Below are 21,959 nucleotides of genomic sequence, written 5' to 3' on the forward strand. Positions count from 1 at the left end.
GAAGTTTGAAAATTTGAAATGGAATACTTCCATCGAATGTGGGTGCCTTCAATCTTGGATTATTTGTTGATGGTGCAGGGCCATGCAGTTGCAGTTCTCGCATCCGATTACTCAAATGAAGAACTTCTGATTTCAAATTTTCTTCGTCATTTTTTAAAGTGCTTAATTCGTCTTCAAATTTTGAAAATTTCTCTTGCACTTGTTTTTGTAGTTGTGTAGTATTTTCCGTAATCTGTTGTACCAAACGATTTTCTAACTGCGTATTATTTTCAGTCATTTGTTGTGTAAGGCGAGACTCTAACTGTGATGTATTTTCAGCTATTTGCGTCATTTGCTGTGCCAGACGATTTTCTGTTTGCACTGCATTTTCTGTATTTTCAGCTATTTGCTGTGCCAGACGATTTTCTGTTTGCACTGCATTTTCTGTATTTTCAGCTATTTGCTGTGCCAGACGATTTTCTATTTGCTTAATAGCCACTAACAGCAAGTTCATGTCCACACTTGATGATGTTCGTTGTTCTTCTACTTTTTCTTCTACCTTTGTAGAAGTTTCTGGCCCAACAAATTCGAACTCGTCCACATTAATTCCATCCGCTTCCATTGCTTCACGTAATCGTGCCTGCAGATCCGCCTTTTGCCCACTTATCGGCAAATTACGCTCCTCCAGTTCCTTTTTTAATTGCTGAATTCTCAATTCTCCGAATTTAACCATCTTGAATTTGGATTATTTGACAATCCCACTTCTGACACCAATTGTTACGAATTTACTCTTGCTAGTTTACTTTGTTAGGTTCGTATCTCTGGATTGACAAATAAAATCAACACTGTTTAATTTAATTCAACAACTCTTTATTTCACAACTCGTCTACACTATAGCAGTTTACTCTTAGCACTGATTCATTACGTTGGCGCTGCCACGGCTTATATAGCCACGCACTTCTCGCTGATGCCGACGTGTCCTTCTAGAATATCGCGTCTGGAAATTACCAGAACATACGGCTATACGGCGCCAGACGCAAGCAGACAGTCGCGGCGATTGTTTAACTAGACGAGCAGACAGTGTGGCGCCAGATGTCTACAACAAGACAAATGCTATTCCATATACCTACAGCTATTGTTCATAATAAGGGATGCATATAGCAATACAAATGCAACTTAATACTACTTTTTGTAACAATATAAACTGCGATATAAAATTTTGTTCATGCTTAATTGAAATAAATGAAATCTGGAAATATTAATAGATATTTAGCAAGTTACATTGTGCAAAAATTAAAAAAAAAAAAAACATTTTTGTTAATAAAAAATAACAATTCGTTTTTCTCATGTGGCCACTCCTATTTTTTGGTGGACAACTGTATATAACACCTTAAATGTTTTAAAAAGTTTTAATTCTGATTTTGAGATTAAAAGTTAAGAGTTAAAAAAACTTTATTTGTTTGGCTTACCTAAAACATATTTTTGTATAGCATGCACATAAGTATGTAAATACATGTTAATATACATATGTACATATTTACATATGTATGCATATACATATGTATATAATTTTAGATTATATAATAGACTATAAAAAAATAATAAATTTACTAGAAATTAATCATATGAATTAATAATAAATGTATTATTTTATATTTGAAAGCGTTTAGCTCACAAACATGCCCTAGAAGTAAGTACATATATGTACATACATACATACATTTGCGTAGCTATTTGTGCAAGCAAGTGCTCGTGCACTTACCTGTGTTGCTGCTGCTGGCTACTCGCCGTTGCCTGCATGTTGCATTCAATCGTTATATTCGCCGCTTTTGCCGTTTCTCTGTGTGCTTGTGTTTCAACTTTACCATCTCTTCTTTTATCGCTTTCGTAAAATGCAGCTGCGTTCTTCTCTAGAAAACAACAGTTGTGCACAATTAGGAATTTTTCATTGCACAACTACACATGCACACACACATACACATACATGCATACATGCATCCGTTTATGGCTGAATGCAGGCCAGTCGTTTGAAGGTTAATTCAAAGCATACGTACTTACGTGTATTATGTAGGCGAAGGCTCCGTCTTCGACTATCGCTACGGTCACAACTCTGCCACCTCCAACTGCTTCTCTGTTATCCTTTGTAGTTCAGCAAGTTATCTTGTAACTTGTTGCCACTTCCCTTCTTTGGTGCCGATTCTACAATATGCTTGTTGCTTTCGCTTGCTAGTTTTTGTTGCTGTGATTATCGAGCACTTGTATAACGTGGTTGTAGTTTTGTTGTTGTTATGTTGACATGTGTGACAGCGTTTACGTGCTCTTCTGTTCTCAGTCGATTGACGTGATACTACTATGTCTCGTTTATCTGACGTGCAAGCGAAGCGAACACTTCGTGGCTGCGTGGCCTCGCCATGTTCGTGTGCATTGGGTTCAAGCCGAATGTACAGTTCGTTTATTTATTTCGTCTGCTACTTACTCTATATAATAATATATGTATTTTTTTATAATTATCGCTGAGTCGCTTTGTTGCGGTGCTTGCTGTGTTTTGTGAGGTGACGGTGGCTGGCTGGCTGGATGGTTGCTGGTAGGCGGCGCACAGGGTGAGAAGTTCAAGCGAAACCTTGAAAATGTTTATTCGCTTTGGCAGTTCATTGTTTTTTCCTACTGCTTACAAATAATTTCACTATTCCAATTTCGACTAGTTTCAATATGGCGTTTGTGTTCGCTTGCCTCGAATGTTTGTGTTTGCATACATACTTGCATATGTGTTTGTATTGTTGGCATTTAAAATATTGTGCTCATCCAATTAGGTATTACGAATACGCTTGGGCATTCACAAATACTGAGCTTTCACAAACTTTTTAAATAAATTTGCATAAGCATTTTCTGCACAAAAAAGGTACCTATTTTAATACATACATGTGTATCTATTTATGTACATACATACATGTAAATATGTACATATATACGCAAATATGATTCAGAAAACTTAACCTTTTACTTTTTATTAATTTCTGAACGCTCAGAAAAAAATTCCATTAAAAAATAAAATTTTTCTCAACCAATTTAAAGGCATAATTAAAGCTAATCCCTCTTTTGTACATGGAGCAGAGAAACCAAAGATTAATTGATTTGTAATGTTGCTGTCATTAACAGCTTTTCTTTGAAGGAAAATATGATCAACATACTCGTTGACTACTCGTGAAATACCGTCTAAATTAAGAATACGCAAAACTGTGGTCCTACACTTTCTTAACCTTAAATACATAAATGTATCGACAAAAGAAGCGAAGTGAAAGAAACCCCAAGCTAGGAATATTTGTGAAATAAAACAGATTGCTGTTAACCCTGCCGTCATAACGTTATTTTTAAACTTTTAAATCATAATTATACGTCTGGCAGACGTAACGTTGTCTTTCGGCCTTTATTGGATACCACGAATCTTGATATTTAGATAATTTATTTGTTTCTTACTTACTAAATAAAGTTCAATATACAGTGGAGTCTGGATATAGTGAACTAATTACTGCAAGGCCTGTTCGCAGTATCGAGGTTGTTCACTATATTAAGGTTAACATTTTTTTTTTAACTTGGTTTATTAGCTTTAAATTCATGTTTGTTTATGTAAACAAAACAGGTTATATGAATAAAGTAATTTTTTGAAAAATACATACATATTATTGAAAGAATTTACGAATAGATGTTTGCTTTTTGATTTCGGAAATGGACTTATGGACCGCTTTTTCGCGTAGACTTTTCAGTACTAGTATGCCAGCATAGTCAGCGGTGTTAGCTTCAGCCCATGCGATAGCTATGTATATCGAAGCTTTTAATGGCTTCAGTAGCTTTTATTGAATTTCCGATCTGTCCTTCGCATTGGCTGTCATCACCTGATTCTTCAGTATCCATGGCATAATTATCTAAATCAATTTCTTCGTCAACTTGGATTGAATTCCACTTCTCAATATCTTGTTCAGTGTAGATTTCCTAAAACAAATAATGTTCACATAAAAACTTAATTAACAGGTGCTTGTCAAGAGGGTGAATAAAATTACCTCCGATAATACAACTTGCAGCAGACCCTGTATATCATGAACTTCTTTCCATTTTTCCTGCAATATTTTTTGACGAAGTAAGCTCAAAGGAATATCATCGTATTCATCCTCGCTTTCATTTGCTTCTGTAGTATTTAAGCATTCTAATAAAGGCTTCCAACATTTTACTATTACATTTGCCTGCAGCTGATTCCAAGCAAGCATTAAAAATGATACAGCATCCTTTAAAGTTAAATGTTTTAGAACATTTCCTTTCCTACAGCTAAAAGCAGGAGATGCTTTTTGTAATACAGCTTAGTTAAGCGAATCACATTTTGATCCATAGGCTGAATTAAAGGCGTTACATTTGGAAGCATATAAATCACGAGTATGGATCCATCAGCAGTTTTAAGTTCATCTTCTGGAGGATGGCAAGGGGCGTTATCAAGCAAAAGGATAGCTTTTCCTGGTAATCCTTTCTGTAGTAAATACTTATGAACCTAATATCAATTAAAAACGAATAAATACTCTGCAAAAATGTCAGGAGTTGCATTATAAATGTACCTGAGGGACGAAGCAATGATGAAACCATTCTCTGAAAATGTTGGCAGTCATCCATGCATTCTTAGAGTTCCGATAGTCTACCGGGATGTCATAAGCCTTAAAAGAGCGCGGCTTCTTGGCATGCCCAATTATTAACGGTTTGACTTTATGCTGACCAGTTGCATTTGTACATGCAAGAAAAGTAATTCTGGCCTTTTCTGCTTTTCTTCCCGGAGCTGTTTTTTCTGTTTGACTGACATACGTTCTATCAGGAAGCATTTTCCAAAACAAGCCGGTCTCGTCTGCGTTATATACTTGGTCCTCGCAAAGCTTCAATTCGTAAATAATGTTTCTGAGTTTATGCTTAAAGGGATCAGTTGCCTGGATATCCGATGAAAGTTTCTCGCCACACACTTTTAAAAGTCGGATTCCAAAGCGAGTTTTAAATCCAGATAACCAACCGGGGCTGGCATGAAAGCTACCTTCTTTTTCCTTAAAGTCAGCGTGGAGCTTCATTGCTTTTTTCTTAAGCATTTCCCCAGTAACTGGACAATTTTTGTTTCGTTGAGCTATAAACCACTTGTATAACATCTTCTCCATGCGGGGATACTCGCCTTTTCTAAGAGTCTTCCGCTTAGATGCTCCGACTGCCTGGTGGGATATAATACTACGAGCATTTTTTTTTATTCCCGAAACTGTTGATTTGGCCACACCATAAATCTTTGCTAAGGATGAAACACTAACACCTTTCTCGAGTTTTTGAGTAATTTAAGGTTTTTGCTTTAATGGAAGGAATTTCCTTACAGGCATGATAACACTTAATTTATTAGCACATAAACACTTTTAAAAATACATACAACAGTACACATTCACTCAGAAGCGCTTTTCACCCGACAAGAGACAAATAAAGACTGGCACCAAATACATAGCAGCAGCTTTTCCAGTAAAAAACATAAAATCTTCTTATGACTTGAAAACACAAATCTTCTTATGACTTGAAAAACTTCACGAACAAAATATTAAGTGATAACGAAAAATGTCAAATTCTTGATATAAGAGCTTTACAGCATTCAGGACCTTTTCCAACAGACATCAACCAGAACTATAGGTGTTCTTCAAAATCGTAGTACGTTTCGTCTTCTAAATATGGGCCAATTAATCGTTTTTGGTTGTGTTATTCCAAAATACTAGACGCTGACTATTGTCAACCCTGCTGGTTATTTTCTTCACAAAGGCATAAAAATTTGGAGTATGGAAATTCGAGATTGGTGGCATTTATCAAAAAGAATTAAACAGCACAGTTGTTCGAGTGGCCGTTCGGAAGGATGTGTGAATATGAATTTTTGGAAAAGGGAGTATTCTACTCTAGAATTTTGAAAAATTCGATTTTTTTTTCATGTATTTAAAGTTTAGACCCTTAAGAACATATCCTCCAAAGGATTTTTGAAAATTAAAATTATTTTAATTGCTACAGTTACTTTAGTGACGCAGTACCTAGCCCGGTAGGTAGGTAGACCCACTTTTTTAAACGCGTTTTTCTCGAAACTACTTTTTTCCACACGGTACCGGCATTATCTCAAGTTCTATACAACCGATTTACTTGAAATATTGTGTGAACCTTCTTTATATAATCTATTATTCTTTATTTTTATATAATCCTTAATCCTTTGTTTTTAATATTTAAAAAAAAATTCAGGAATTTCAAAAAAAAGGGTAAAAAATTATTTTTATTTTCAGGAAGTCGCCATTTTTCGTGTTCCCTAAGGTAAGGACTATAACAGCATCCTTACTAATTAGGAATTTCTTCTGATTTTTTTTCAGACCACCAGCAGAGTCAGGATCAATGTCACCAGGATGCGCCATTTTTTTTTACACCTGTCTCGAGAGAGTTCGTCCCACCTGGGCAAACGATTAATGCTGTATTTTACCTTGGTGTTATGAAGCGTCTTTTGTCATGCGGTCGACGCTTGTCACTGATTTTTTGTCAAAAAACCCCATATTAACCAGTAATCATTCACCCTACTCACCTGATCTGGCACTCTGTGATTTTTACCTATTTGGAAAACTTCATTTGCCCATGAAAAGACACTGGTTTCAGGACATTTCAGCTATCCACAAGGCGACGACCGATCTCAAGATCATTCCGAAAAATTACATTAAACACTCATTTGAAATGCTAATTGACCGGGCTAAAGCTGTATCGAAGCACAAGGAAACTACTTTGAATAAAAAAATATAACTTTTGAAAAATATTAATTTTTGTTGTATTTTTTACACTCCCCTTTTTTTTGTTGTGTTTTTTAACAGTCCTGTTTCTTTTGCGACAGACCTTTCAGCTTAGCAGTTTTAAAGTACAGTAGAATCGCGAAAAAATGAACAAAAAAGTTCCAAGGGTGTTTTACTTTTCAGAAATATTAACTTTTCAAAAGGGTTTTCGAATTTGGAAAAAAACACGGAAATAAACATAAATTTGATGATATAAAACGTTCAATTTATTTGCATGGCTATCTTTTATTCGTAATAAATCAAAAACTTAGATTTAGTTTATACTTTTAAACATTATAAATACAAATGTACATATTAATTTGTAAGGGATGGTTTATAGAAGCGGTTGTTTGTTTCTTTTTTGTGTTATAGCTCTTGATTTGCATCATTATTGTTTTCATACCACTTTATCAAGGCATTAATGCACTCAACTGCTTGCGAAAAACACTTTCAGTTGTTACACATCTTCCTCGATAAATGGTTCTTCAACTTCATTGTCAGACACTTCGAAATCTTCATCATCTTCCGTATTTCGATTGTCATTCCAATTTTCGACTGCTGACGTCACCACCACCCAACTCGAACAATAACGATTGTACCTCTCGAAGTGTTTCATCGTAAACAAATCAAGCAATGGAATTGAATCTTCGCTGTCGTATTGATCATCGTCTCACTGTTTTATTATAATTTAAGCAGCAACATGGTATCACGAATTGAAATTATTCTCAACCGTAACATTTTCTTGTGATACAATGTTCCATGACAGTTTAGCCCGGTGTCCTAACCTGAGCAGTCTTATGGGATTTAGATCCAAATTTATCTGCTTAATAAACGATTGATGAAACCAGCGGAAGAATTGCCCTAAATTCATCCAAAACTTTTGCGAGTTAGCATATTCCAATGGATTTTCAGACCCCTTGAAGCAAAGTTGCTTTGAGGATTTACCAATTATGAATGGTTTCAACTTAGTAAACCAACTGCGTTCGCAAACAACATAAATGTGATTTTATCCTTAGCTATTTTTCGACCAGGTGCCGAAGAATGGGATATTTCAATTTATGTAAAGTTTTCTTAGTTGCAAATTCATTTGTGTTTGCCACTGCCTCTAAAATTGCATGACGTTTTTTCTTTATTTTTTAGATGGCCGCCTTAGATACTTTATAATGCAACGCCATTCGATTTCCATAAATATCTTCACCGATTTTTCTTAAAATCTCAGATTTTTTATGCAAATTTAATTTGACTTGCAATGGTTTTTTCAGCTTTGTTGACATTTTTTAACACACTAACTATAAAAAACTCACAAGTTCCAACGCTCATGACAAACTAAGTTCTTACCTATCGACTCCGACAATAATATTTTACATAGAAATTTAATTGTTTTTCTTCTCAAACAAACGGTTGGGTTTTAAAAAAATAGATAAGCTCAGAAGAGTTAACAAAAAGTTAAGTTAGTTAGTTTAATGAAATTTTTTAATTGTGTTATATATTATATATGGGAAGAAGGCGTGGTTGGAATTCGAATTCGCCCATTTTCGCTATAATTTGAGTAAAAATTGAGCTATTGTAATGAAACTTGATACACGTGTTCCTTAGCAAAAAAATGAAGATGAGTGAATCAAAAACTTATAAATTACCATAACTAAACCGAAAACTAAGATACAAAACTATTATGGTACAACGAACCGCAAAAATGAGGGGCAACTGTAGTTTAAAAATTTTTGAAAAATGGGCGTGGTCACCCCCCTTAATAGGTTTTATGCTTACATCTCACAAGACATTCCAGCTATATCACCCACATTTTCACAAGATATATCGATTCGACAGTTCTTTCGTCAGCGTGAAAATTGGTGATATCGGGTGATAATCACTCCCACTCCCCATATAACGATTTTGTTAAAAAACTACTAAAAGTGCGTTAAATCAATCGCTAAATAAGTCAGAGGATGATACAGGAGGACACAATTTTAAATACTATTTGATAAATAAAAATTGTTCAAATAGAACCATAGCTCTTCAAGACCGCATATACCAAAAACATGGACCCCACAATCCATGGCTGGTTTTCTTGCGTAAAATATCGGTCAATATGTGATACACTATATATAATTGAAATTAGGAGAGAATTATTTCCCGATAATATTATGTCTGTATGTAAAAAATGGACCAATTGATTAATATTTCCCTTAGTCCGCATAAACCCGCGTGAGAACAGAACGTGTCCACATACTCGTAGAACATTCATCAGTAAAAATGACATTTTCAAAATCTCTATCAATATTCTCATACGCCCAAGCGAGTTCCTTTGTCACAAGTTTTTCAGTCAACAGAAGTTTCTTCATTGTGTTGCGCCATTGCAGATCATGAATATGAAGAAGGGTTCGGATAGTTTCGTGGGATATATCTAAACCTTTTGCCGTTCATTTTGCCTGTCCTTGCCGCAGTGTTAAAGCAGGATTCCGCAAAAACAGATTCACTATCCTTTTTTCATCTTTTTTGTTCACTTTTCCTATCGAACCACGTTCTGATAAATCATCGACATTTTTAGCCACTTTATATCGCTGTATCCACTTCTGTAGAAATGCTTTCGACTTTCTCATATATTTAGCAGCCGCTGATTGCGACATTTCGGGACCTTTCGGGTGGATGCAAAGGAACACAGCTTCGTAGCGCGACGCGTACTTAGCACTCATGGCGTTTAACGTGATTCTCTTTCAAAAGATCAACAACAACTGAACCTTTGTTGATAATGCATCAAAGCCAAAGCTTCCCTCTATTGGCTCGCGAAGGAATTAGAGCGAAATCTTTCATTAACTGTCGGTAAAGTCGACCCCGCTCTTACTTGACAGACTGTAAATACAATTGAGTCAATACTATACTTATCTCCCATATACTTATTTAAAGATTTTCAAACTTCCTGTTGGCTTCATACCAGATACTATCTGGTCAATACTATCAATTCCGATCTTCTGGTTGATGTTTTGCACCACAACTCAATATTTGTAGGTATTAAATTCACCCTCTTCGGTTAAAGTTATGCCAGACATATCTCATTGGAGGATGATTTTAGTATAATTTTCAATGACGGAAAGTAAAAGTATAAATATATGTATATTAATATAAATTAAAAAAATACTAAATGATTCTAATTATTTCACGATTTCGTCGAATAACGAATGTTGATCTCTTTCGCAAAAAATGTGTACCCTTGCAACAGAGTATCATAGTTTTGTTCACCTAACGGTGATACGTATCACCTAAAACTAATCAAGATAGATATAGAGTTATGTACATATATATAAATGACGAGAAAAGTTCAAATCCGGGTGACTATCTGTGACTTTGTTCTCTTAGACCAATAAGAGACAGTGGTTAAGAACATTATTTGAGACACTATCATTAGAAATATTTTGGCCAGATGTACTTGTAGAAGGATGACTAAAAAACTAAATTAAATTTTGGGAAATTTTTGTTTACTATCTTCTCTTTCTTGGTGTTGTTTGCGTTTAAATGCACCACTGGGTTTTTCTTTGTATCCATAATTCTAGCTTTCTAATTTATTTAAACAATACCATATTAGATTGTGCTATTTGCTGACGACATTAAAAGCCATTTTTTAACTTCAACTTTAAAATTTAAATTGAAAGAAGACTTAACTTAATTTAATGATCTCTGATTCTTTGAATTTCTCTCTGCTACGAAATTAGTGAAAAACACAATAATACGCTACAAGTGTCGTTGGGGGATCCCCGGAATCCCCGATCTCCTGCCTGCGGACCTGAATTAATGAACCTACTGCAGGTGACTATTATTTTATCACAATATTTCGTGTTATACAATAAGTTGTAGCCGAAATCTATTATTCTATCTATATAATTTGGCACGATTTATTGACTTAGCGGACATCAATATGAATGGTGAAATCAAATAAAATTGAACCACGATATTGACCAGAGCAAAGAAGTGTATTGACCTTTCTTACTCCTGATACAGCATTAATTTTTACCCTTTTTGGAAAAAGAATCTTAACTCGGATTCACAATAAAACGTAGATATTACTATCCGTCAAATTGACAACATGCCAGGCTACAAAAAGAATTTAGGGGAACTCCCTAGAATTAACTTTCCAACTTTTCTCAACTGAGTTGTCATGATTAAGTGGGTTGCAACCTTTCATATTTATTTTCAAAATGGGAGAAAGTTCCAAAAGTTCAATTGTATTGAGATTTCTGGTAAGGATTCGAGGACCCCCTGAACTTGAAGGCCCCGGGAGACTGCCCCGTCTAGCTCTCTAGGTAGCTAAGCCACTTATCTACACATTGCTTTGAGATACCTATAATGTTAACCATATCACTTAATTTAATTTTATTGCCTCTCGACACAATTTCATTGTGACCAATAACGTGAGAAGGAATGGAATGACGTCACGAAACTTTGACTATTTAGTTAAGTATGAAAATGAACGCTTGGTCGGACTAAAGACTTTTCATTAACTTACTAATTAATATTTGAGAGATAATAAAAAATAAATGTATCATAACCAAACATTCCGGATCATTTTTAAATTTAAAAAGCTCCTCGTCTCAACTGTGCCGTTTTTTAACTTCTTTAAAATTTCAACTGAAAGAAGGCTTAACTAAATTTAATGATGTCTGAATCTTTGAATTTCTCTCAGCTCCGAAAAAAATATGTAATTAAGTACTATAGACATAATAAAAAAATTAACTGTTTGAGTTGATCCGGTTCCAACCAAAGCTTCTTGTGGTGACCATCACTAATCCTTGGAGATCCATTTAAAATCAATCAGACTAAAGAAATTGTTTTATCAATATATTATCTAGTGCCAGATCGAAGCTTTTTTAGTGAACATTTCCAGGAAAGTTTTTACCACAGTTACGTCAAATACCAAAAGTGAATTGTTTCTCAAAAACCGAAATTAGAAAAAAATTCTTCGATCTTTCTCTTTTTTATTGGCGTGCAAACCGCACACGCGGTTATAGCCAAGTTTACAACAGCGTGTCAGTTGCTCTTCCTTTACGCTGTTTGGCAATTGGAGATTCTAAGTGAAGGCAGGTTCTTCTCTACCTGATCTTTTCAACGGAGGGGAGGTCTTCCTCTATACTATATGAATACTTTCAGAGCTGGAGTGCTTTCATCCATTCAGACGACATGACATTGCCTATGTCCTTTTAATTGTTTTTTTTTTTAATATTCGTCATTGAGATCTATACATGTTCATATTTCCAAACCATGCTTTCTGAACGGATCAACCGCCTCTTAAGATGTCAAAAAACGTTGACCTCTTATTTTATTTTTTACGTACGGAAATAGAAGGAAGTCATTCGTCATTCATAATTGCAACATGTCCAGTTTTTCCAAAAAAACAAGTAACCATTTGTTTGGAAGTACTTCTGGCGCGAACAACTTTTGTTATCGTTTTTTTTATCAAATCGACAGGAACCTTGTTTTTGGCGATCAACAAAGTGTGTGACCTCCAACGGAAACAATTGTTTTTTACACTCGAAAGTTCATGCAACATTGAATGCATGCTGATGCCACGAATGCCTATATTTTCCTTTCACGCATAACATCAATGGTTTATGGAACAACAACTGATTTTTTTCGACCTTCATAAAATTCCCCTTGGATTGTTATAAAATTTCGATTGAATTCACTATATCATCGATAAACACTGGTGCTTGATGGAGCTTCATCTCTAAAAATTTAATTAAGTTCATCAAAAAATATAAACTCAAGTAATGAGAAATTGTAAATTTGTGAGGTGACAACTTGATCAGAACTGATCACAAAATTTCAAATATTTTATTTGTTATTTTATAGATTTTAGTACATACTTAAATTCCATACAAGAACTTGAAGCTGATCCATAAGTTTGTATGGCAGCTATATACTATAGTGGTTTTATCTGACCACATAGGCCGATATCTCAAAAGCTCAGGGACTATTTCGCGCATATAGAAAGGTGGCGGGCATAGATAAATCGACCTAAACCTAAAATTAAATTTAAAGAAATTATTCCAATTTAGTAAAACAAAAGTGTTTATTTCCCCTAATAATTTAACACTTTTTCCGGTTGACTGTCTGTCTGTCAGTCCGTCCGCGCAAGTTGTAACTTTAGTAAAAATGGAGATATCTCGATTAAATTTGGTATACAGGTTCCTTAATGCAAAGAAAAAATCGAGTTCGTAGTTGGAATTTCAATTGTTTAACAAAAAAGTATGTAAAATATTATTATTTAAACAAAAGAACCATGAAAAAATATTTATAATACATATAGCACGAACATTTTTCGTTGACTTCACAAAATTGCATCGATTCATCTCCAGTAGTTTATGAGAAAATAATTTTACAATTATATCGTCCTCTAAATTTCAAACTTCATTAACTTCAACAAAAAATAATAATTTTGACGAAATATTTATATCGGGGGTTTGCGTCCGGTCCCCTTCCTAATGAACTGCTATTTCAAAATAATAATACCTTTAGTGTGTGCCACCTTATGACCAAAAATTGCTTAAATCCAATTAAAACTTTTCAAGCCCATAAGTACCGATCAATATCAATCAATGTGTATATCACACACATATATGGTGTATAACTGAAATTAAGGGATAATCCTTTTCTTATAATGAACCAATACTCTCCTTGGCCCTCATATACTTAATATAAAGATTTTCGATTTTCGTGGTGACTTTGTACCGCACATATCGGCCAATATGTAAGTTATCGTAATAAGAAAATAAGAGAGCGTATACGAGTATTATTCATAACAGTGTTTCTTTGTGCTTAAAATAGATAAATTGGAGCGTAAACTTGGCGACAGCCCTAATTTGCATTAGCGGGCTTAATTTGCATTTGATCCATGTTAATGCATATTAGCAATGCACAAAAATTGTGTGTATTCAGCAGAATTTACCAAATTTTAGTAGGCATCACTGCCAAAAAATGATTGATTGTTTCTATTGTCTAACAGATATGGCGTAAAGTGTGCCGCATCCTTTGTGTTTACAGCATCAGAGGTAAAAAGATTCTATTTTGCTAATTGAATTATGTGCATGTGTATTAAAAAAAAGATTTAATATGTTTAGATGTTTTAACGCACAGTGTGCTAACCATTTTTCCAATGTTCTTAACTTTTTCCTACACTTTTTTCGAGTTACAATCAAGTATTGGTTCTAACTGCACTTTATTATCTTTTAACGTGTTTAAAAAAACGAATTTTTTTGTTAAATTTAATTTGATTTCGCAAAAATATCATAATTGCCTCTTATCCATTTTTATTTCACTTCTTTTGTAATAAATAAAAAAATTTCACAATCAGCTGTCTAAATGCACAATTCTTAATGTGTATTAAATTTACTCATCACACAAATTAATATGTATAAAATCTTAAATCTTTTTAAAAACTAGACAGGCTCAAGCAAGTGATTGAGCCGTTTTGGTGATACGTCGCTCTTTAATACGAAGGCATATCTCTCTTTTAAGTGGTGTTTGATCGCAGGAATGTACCAAAGCATTAGCCAAAGGGTTTGGGTGATCTCGGAGTTTAGATATATATTTAATTCTGCTATCTTCTACTTCTTTCTTTACCATAGGAATACCAAGGCCTTTATGGCTATTTTCGTTACGCATGTACCATGGCGAACACGTGATTATTCTAAGTATTTTTGATTGGAACCTTTGTGTTAAATTAATATTACTTGCACAGGTCGTACCCCGCAGTTGATTGCCATACTCGTACATCCAAATTGGCTTTATGACCGCATTAAATAAATTCACAATTTTTTTTCTAGGCTAAGCTTAGAGTTTTTATTTAAACGCCAATTTAAATTTGAAACTCATATCTTCATTTAGTTATTTTACTAGATGTATGTTTTCTCCACGTAAGTCTTCCCTCTAGGTGAATATCAAAATAAGTTACTTCATCCACTTGGAGTACCAAAATATTGTTCATTTTTACTGGCGGGCACATTTTTGGCCTTAGCGAAAATGTAATATTCTTACACTTCTGTTCATTCACGTTTATACGCCAGTTCGCTAGCCAGTTAATTAATACGAGTACATTATTAGCTGTTGGAAGATTTGCTGTATATATGATGTATAGTGTTGGGCCTAAAACACTGTCCTGAGGTACACCAGCCCTTATCAGTCGTTCATCAGATATGAAATCTCCCACTTTTACCATAAATTTTCTATTTTTTAAATAAGACTCCAATGTTTTATACAATGCTAAAGGTAGAATTTTTTAAATCTTGTATAAAAGACCTTCGTGCCACAGTTTATCAAACGCCTGGGCTACATCTAGAAATATTGCTGAACAGTACTCCCTGTGCTCAAATGCTTTCCTTATCTCGTTAGTAATTCTATTTATTTGTTCTATTGTGCCATGTTTCGCACGAAATCCGAATTGATGCATTATTGATATTGTATTGTAGTGGAGCAAAGGAGACATCTGTGATAGTATTACTTTTTCAAATACTTTTGAAAGACAGGGTAGAAGACTGATTGGTTTGTATGAAGACGGCTGTGTTAAGTCTTTCCCAGGTTTATCTATCAAGATAATCTGTGACTTTTTCCATGAAATTGGATAGTATCCGAAACTAAGAATTGCATTGAAGAGCAAAGAGAGCACCTCTACATCTATAATTGGTAACTCAATTAGCATTTTTGGGGAAATTTTTATCATGTCCCGACGACTGGATTAAGTTCTTTGATGATACCAATAATTTCAGAAGGTGAAGTCTTAAGAGACTCGAGCGACTCTTTAGCTGTGTTGGGCAAGATTGACAGCTGAAAGTTGTTCTTTGGCAAATTGGGTTGAAATACCTTTTCTAGGTGATTTGCAAAGCAATTAGCCTTTTCCTCGTCACTTCGAGCCCGATTTCCAGCCAAGTCTCGTATAGGCATGTTGGAGTCAGTTGGTGGCTTCATAGACTTTTGGGCTTTCCAAAGGAAATTTTGCTTGTTTAAATTTGAACACAACTTCTTTATATACATTTCGATAATCAGTACATGTATCAGCTGTTATGTGCGATTTATCTATATTTTTGATTACAGCAAAATCAATTAAATTTGGTATTTTCTTACGATGACTAGGCCAATATGTCGGCTTACCAGGAGATATTATTTCAAGATTATTGTGCCTATTTATAACAGTTGGATAGAGCTGTCGTTCTTTCGGATTAATAAGACGTGAGCCTCAGTATGTGTGTTTTGCGTTGTAATCTCCACCTGCTAGACATTTTTTTTAGTCGTCAGTCAATTTGTGCGGAACAAATTTAATTCAATTCCATTTCCATGAGCTTCAATGATGATTTCGGTTGATTTTTGATGAATTCACGCACAATTTCGATAGAATTTTCGGTGATCACGGATTTTGAATGGTCCACATGTTGATCGTCATTTATGCCCTCACGATCACTTTGAAAACGTTCAAACCACTCGTGCACTCTGCTATGGGATAGGCAAGCATCGCCATAAAGTTGTTTCATCAATTGAAACGTTTTGGTAAAAGTTTTACCAATTTTTAAACAAGATTTAATGTTGGCTCTTAGTTCGAAGCTCATTTTCACACCGATAATACAAACATACTGACACTTAAAACACAATAACTTCACTTCCAATCAATGAAATGTCTTCAAATTCTCACTGGACAATCGATAAAGATAGCAGATTCTAACGCACCAGTCAACATATAGATGGCGCCCCTGGGGCGGTAGATTCAAAAAGTCCTGTTTTGTGCTCCTTGTATGTTTGCTGAATTCTTTAAGTTCAATTACTCTTCAAACTCTCCTGTAAATGCCGTAACAGCATAAGTTTTGTCCGATTTTTGTTAGTAATGCACCTAACATTTCCGAAGTAGACATCTTATATCAGTGAAATGTGTTAAGAAAATCATTTAATTATGGTCCAGGGTCCGTGCTTCTTTAATAAATGTGCCAAATATATACAAGGAATTAGTGGAGAAATCTCTCAGTAGGAACTTAATCAGTAATACTTAATTGCTTCAAAAGTTAAAGTATTACAACTTTGCTATTCCCTTATAGCAGGGATGGGCACATTTTTAGCCCGCAAAGATAGCAAAGTGCGCACGGGGGCTAGATGAGGGGAATATCACTTTACGGAGAGAAGGGCATAACAAGTTGAGAAAAATTGCGAAAAAAATGAATTACATTCCTCCGTAACTTGATGTTCAGAGTGGTTGCGGCAATACTGACATTGTACACAAATTTAAGGGTGGAAGTTTACTTCATATCGGAATTGTACAGTTGTGTGAACAAAAAGAGGTAAACATAATTTGCAGAGTTTAGAGTTTCGCATTAAAATTTGTTTTTATTTACCTTTGCATGGTGAGAAATTTTAATCACTGTTAGGAAAAAATATATATATGTTATGTTATGTATCTAAAAACAATTTTATTTAATAAGAAAACAGCATATTTTAAAACTTCACAACACCTTATGGTTGTTTCTATTTTGTTCACACCACTGTACATGTGATAGATCAGTCAATGGTGGTGGAAAATACGTTGCTCTCATTTGTAAATATGGAGTGGTAAAACGTTGCTCTCACTTCCCTCTTCATGTTTGCCCGCGATGATCCCCTCACCTAGCCCGTAAAATGTGCACTCATGCCCGCACGGGCAAAATGCCACTGAGGGCTAATGTGCCCATCCCTGCCTTATAGTTTTCGATGGATGACCTACTTTTTCCATATTGACGGAAATAAGCCTTGTTTAAAACACAATATGGAACAAGTCCTTGGTAATACCTTTGCATAAGAGTGGATTTTTCCTCTAATTCCTTGTTCTCAGCACGGGTTCCGTAAAAAGAAATCTACAGTAACCAATTTTCTACAATTTTAACACAGGGATCTATCTCTGGATCTGGAATTTCCGCAGAAGAAATTATTGCATTAATTTGATGTGGTGTATCCACCATGATATTGATATCATCGGCCACAACGCCCGCGCCGTTAGTTCTGCTTTCTCCAGACTGAACAAGGAAACAACGCAAATGGGTCTGGCAGTGAATGAGGGCAAGACGAAATATCTCCTGTCATCAAACAAACAGTCGTCGCACTCGCGACTTGGCTCCCACGTCACTGTTGACAGTCATAACTTTGAAGTTGTAGATAATTTCGTCTATTTAGGAACCAGCATTAACACCACCAACGCCTGGAAATCCAACGCAGGATTACTCTTGCCTACAGGGGCTACTTCGGACTGAGTAGGCAATTGAAAAGTAAAGTCCTCTCTCGACGAACAAAAACCAAACTCTATAAGTAACTCATAATTCCCGTCCTGCTATATGGTGCAGAGGCTTTGACGATGACAATAACCGATGAGTCGACGTTGAGAGTTTTCGAGAGAAAAAATCTGCGAAAGATTTATGGTCCTTTGCGCGTTGGCCACGGCGAATATCGCATTCGATGGAACGATGAGCTGTACGAGATATACGGAGACATTGACATAGTTCAGCGAATTAAAAGACAGCGGCTACGCTGGCTAGGTCAAGTTGTCCGGATGGATGAAAACACTCCAGCTCTGAAAGTATTCGACGCAGTACCCGTTGCGGGAAGCAGAGGAAGAGGAAGACCTCCACTCCGTTGGAAGGACCAAGTGAAGAAGGACCTGGCTTCGCTTGGAATATCCAATTGGCGCCACGTAGCGAAGAGAAGAAACGACTGGCGCGCTGCTGTTGACTCGGCTATAATCGCGTAAGCGGTGTCTACGCCAGTAAAGAAGAAGAAGTATCCACCATCTAAAAAAGAATGTGTGCGTGCGGTAAACCTCTTTTTTGCAACTCAACATAGTACATCCAGCATACAACAGCACCATATATACGTTGCTTCAAGATAAAGGTCATCAATCATCGTAGCTGTTGTTCGAAAAATCGTGCTTTGACATGACGGTGGCTTGCCGATTCACTGCGATCCATAATTCCACACATACATATGTCATCGCATCCTGGGAGTACTCGTTCATGTGTTTTGGGCTGCCATACGTTGATGGCAAAAAGAACGCCGACCGATATTAGCACGATCTCTTCGTGGTATTGTAACAAATTTCAATCTGTAATTGATCACTTTGGGTGAAACACACATAAAGTTTTCACTGAATAGTTTTTATTAATTTTTCTTTTGAATAGCCGAAAAAGTATGCGACCAAAATTTAACAATTCAAATAATTTACAAATCAAAATATTGAAAAATAGAAATTTCAAATTTTTCGACTTTTCTTCATGAAAAGCATAAGGTTTTTTTTAATTTCTAAAGCTTTCCAGATCCACAGCGAACAATCTCTGAAAACGTCATCAAGATTGGTTCAGCCGTTATCGAACCTTAGCGTTAATAACAAACAAACATTAATTTTTACACGTATACAAAAGAAAACGTTTGTATGGGAAAAAGAAAAGGGCTCTTTTTAAAGATTTTCCGGCAATTATTCGAAATTTTCTTGCCGTAAAAACCATCCTTGAACCTCAACAAACATTTAGAAAAAAAAATTGGCCAAATTGGGCCAGGCGTTGTTGAGTTATGCGCTTAGCAACACATTGTGCGATTCATTTTTATATTATAGAATTCAAGAGTTTTATTGTATGCCGACGATGTACATACATATGTATAGTAAATCATATACTTTAAATACTGAAAGATGTCAGTTGCAAACAGACTTAAGCAACCTAGTTTCTTGGTGTGTTAGAAATGATATGCCATAGAAACTTAAAAAATGTAAAACGATGTGCTTTTCTTCTAGATCTGTAGACCCTACTTCATATGTAATACGAAACTTTAGTTTGGAGTAAGTGTGCAGTTTTGTTGATCTGTTAGTAACTATGGACCCCAAACTCAATTTTTATCTTCATGTATCTTCCATGGTTTTTAAAGGTAAAAGCGCTTTTATTTTTTAAACGTTGGTCTAAATTTAGACTTATTACGAAAATTCATTTTACATCTTTGGTGAGGCCTACATTAGAGTATGTTTCTGCGATAGGAACCCTAATTATCAAGTCAATTCGGAGAAGTTAGCGTCCGTTCAAAAGATATTATTACTTTTGGTCTTAAATCACTTGCATTGGGATTCCAGGTGAAGTCTAATTGTTTAAAACTTATAAAGGTACCTATGCTCGCTAGTCATAAAGAATTTATGGGACTGCGTACTAGGATAGCTGAAACGTGCTCATTTTAGCAAGGGGAAAATTCGTAGACACTCTCTGTGACATCGTACAAAAGGGGCTCGGTCTGGATTAAACATCAACCTCTCGAATACCACCATCGTTCCGCTCGCGAGACGAAGGAAATCTATCTCTTAGAGACATAGAGTTGGAGATGACTAATATGGTCAAATATCTGGGCCTCACGCTGGATTCAACTCTTCGATGGAAGCAGCTAGTGGAACTGACCATAGTCAAGGTTACAAAAGCACTCAGGATGTACATCATCATCGTACGACCGATTATTACTAATGGGGCGGAAGCGACTCAAAAGTATCGCAGACTTCTGTAGGACTCCAACTATCGAAGTTGCAACGACTTGCCTGCATCTGTGTACGTGCTCGACAGCAACACTGGAAGTGATGGATATCTCACCGCTACACATGGTAATCAATCAAGCAGCCAAACATACAAGTCTTCAAATGACAACAGAACATGAAAGCAGATGAAAGGCCTAAATGATGAAATACCATTGGCTCTGGAAATTTAAAGTTACCCTCAGCAATAAGGCGGAATGGAATGATTTCACGCTGAACCTTCTGCTAAGTATTACTGAACAGCCTATCTGATGGTAAACAAGTGCACCTTATTTGGGTACATGGTCACAAGGGTATAGCCGGAATGAACTTTTTTTAAATCCCTGTCAAGAATGGAACCGTCGCCATATAATTCTTTCTCCTCGCTTGTGCCCGTTGCATTGAAGTGAGACAGTCTGTCACTACTGTTATAATGGTCCAGTGCAAGGCCGCCTGTCATAACTTGCTCCCTAATTTGGTGAGTTGCGCCATATTTTCCTCCAGTATTCCCTATATATTATGGGGCATCTCAATCTCAGAGCTATTGCATTTATAATAGGCGATGCTGTTACATCATTTTCCCCAGCTCTTTTGGTGTGATGTAGTTGAACTTCTGTAGTTATTTCTGCAGTGTCTTGGATCCTGAAAGAAGGATTTTCACCACTTTCCATTTTCAAAAAAATTTTGCAAAATAAAGAATGCAAGTATCTTAACGTTAACTGTTTTCGGAGCTTCTGTTAAACCTCTGCCAACTTTAATTTGACCGTAAAGATTCTCTATAAACCTGCGACATTTGAACGAAGGGTAGTTAAATGTTTTTCCAAAAATTGGTAACGGGACAATCGAAAAGCTGAATCGCCAATAAGGAACGTTAACATCGCTTCATTGACATTTCTTTAATCAACTATTTTCAAGAATGTAGCCATCATTATTTCTTCCAGTTTAGCCAAATAAGGAACTGATTAAGAGCGTAGTCAATCGGGATTAACACTTCCGTTTTTCAAAGCTATTCGGCTCGAGGATGCCTGCTATTATGTATACAGTCACACAATAAAGTCTACATACCCCCCCAAAAATTGCAATTCTGAGTCGTATTTGCACAATGGAAAAACAAAATACTCGTACATACCAAACGAACTCTTATTAAGAGCAATAAGATATTTTGACAATTTTTTTTAATTTTTCTATATTTATTAAAAATATGTCATAAAAATTGTTTTCCAAACACAAACCAAAACGTATTTTCAACAAAAAAAGAGTAATAATAATATTTAATTCAATATTTAGTGGGACAACCTCGGCTCTGCAGAAAAGCGTTTAATCGGTTTTTCATTGAAAAAACTATTTTTTTTGTATAGTCTTTTGAAATAAGATCCCATTCCTCTAGTAGTGCGTTTTTTAGACCCTGTCTGTTTTTTATCATTCTTTTTCTGATACGACGATCTAATTCATCCCATAACATCACCACCATATTCTTCTCCTGTTGACAGACACCGCGTGCGCAGACATGAAGAGATGCCCAACTCATTTCTCATTGAAAGTAAGAGAGCAATTGCTAAACTTCAAAACCTCCTGAACTTGATCAACTGTCAAACTTTAGGAGGTTT

At 35.5% G+C, this 21,959-nt stretch overlaps 3 protein-coding genes across 5 annotated transcripts in view; all 3 read right to left on the reverse strand.

The window, feature by feature from the left end:
* Window positions 1–2,323, reverse strand: part of LOC105222946 (uncharacterized) — a 78,995-nt gene extending 76,672 nt beyond the window's left edge. Inside the window, exons 1-2 of one of the 3 annotated variants that reach the window (XM_049455657.1) lie at window positions 2,038–2,323; window positions 1,742–1,884 (exon numbers count right to left, since the gene is read on the reverse strand). The gene's annotated coding sequence lies outside the window, so the exon portion shown is untranslated. Of the gene's footprint in view, window positions 1–1,741; window positions 1,890–2,033 lie in introns of all 3 variants that reach the window. The other 2 variants (XM_049455652.1, XM_049455656.1) reach the window with 2 other exon arrangements.
* Window positions 2,324–3,759: 1,436 nt separating this feature from the next.
* LOC125778384 (uncharacterized) lies at window positions 3,760–4,238 on the reverse strand. The gene is made up of 2 exons (XM_049455722.1): window positions 4,035–4,238; window positions 3,760–3,966 (listed from the first exon to the last, which is right to left on the reverse strand). Exons 1-2 carry the CDS (start codon window positions 4,236–4,238, stop codon window positions 3,775–3,777), a joined length of 396 nt encoding a protein of 131 aa, XP_049311679.1. The 3' UTR covers window positions 3,760–3,774.
* On the reverse strand, window positions 4,052–5,509 carry LOC125778381 (jerky protein homolog-like). Its single transcript, XM_049455711.1, has 2 exons — window positions 4,578–5,509; window positions 4,052–4,513 (listed from the first exon to the last, which is right to left on the reverse strand). Exons 1-2 carry the CDS (start codon window positions 5,154–5,156, stop codon window positions 4,274–4,276), a joined length of 819 nt encoding a protein of 272 aa, XP_049311668.1. The 5' UTR covers window positions 5,157–5,509; the 3' UTR covers window positions 4,052–4,273.
* Window positions 5,510–21,959: the final 16,450 nt, after the last annotated feature.

The sequence above is a fragment of the Bactrocera dorsalis genome, chromosome 4 (genome assembly GCF_023373825.1).
Source record: "Bactrocera dorsalis isolate Fly_Bdor chromosome 4, ASM2337382v1, whole genome shotgun sequence".
In the NCBI taxonomy this organism is placed as follows: domain Eukaryota; kingdom Metazoa; phylum Arthropoda; class Insecta; order Diptera; family Tephritidae; genus Bactrocera; species Bactrocera dorsalis.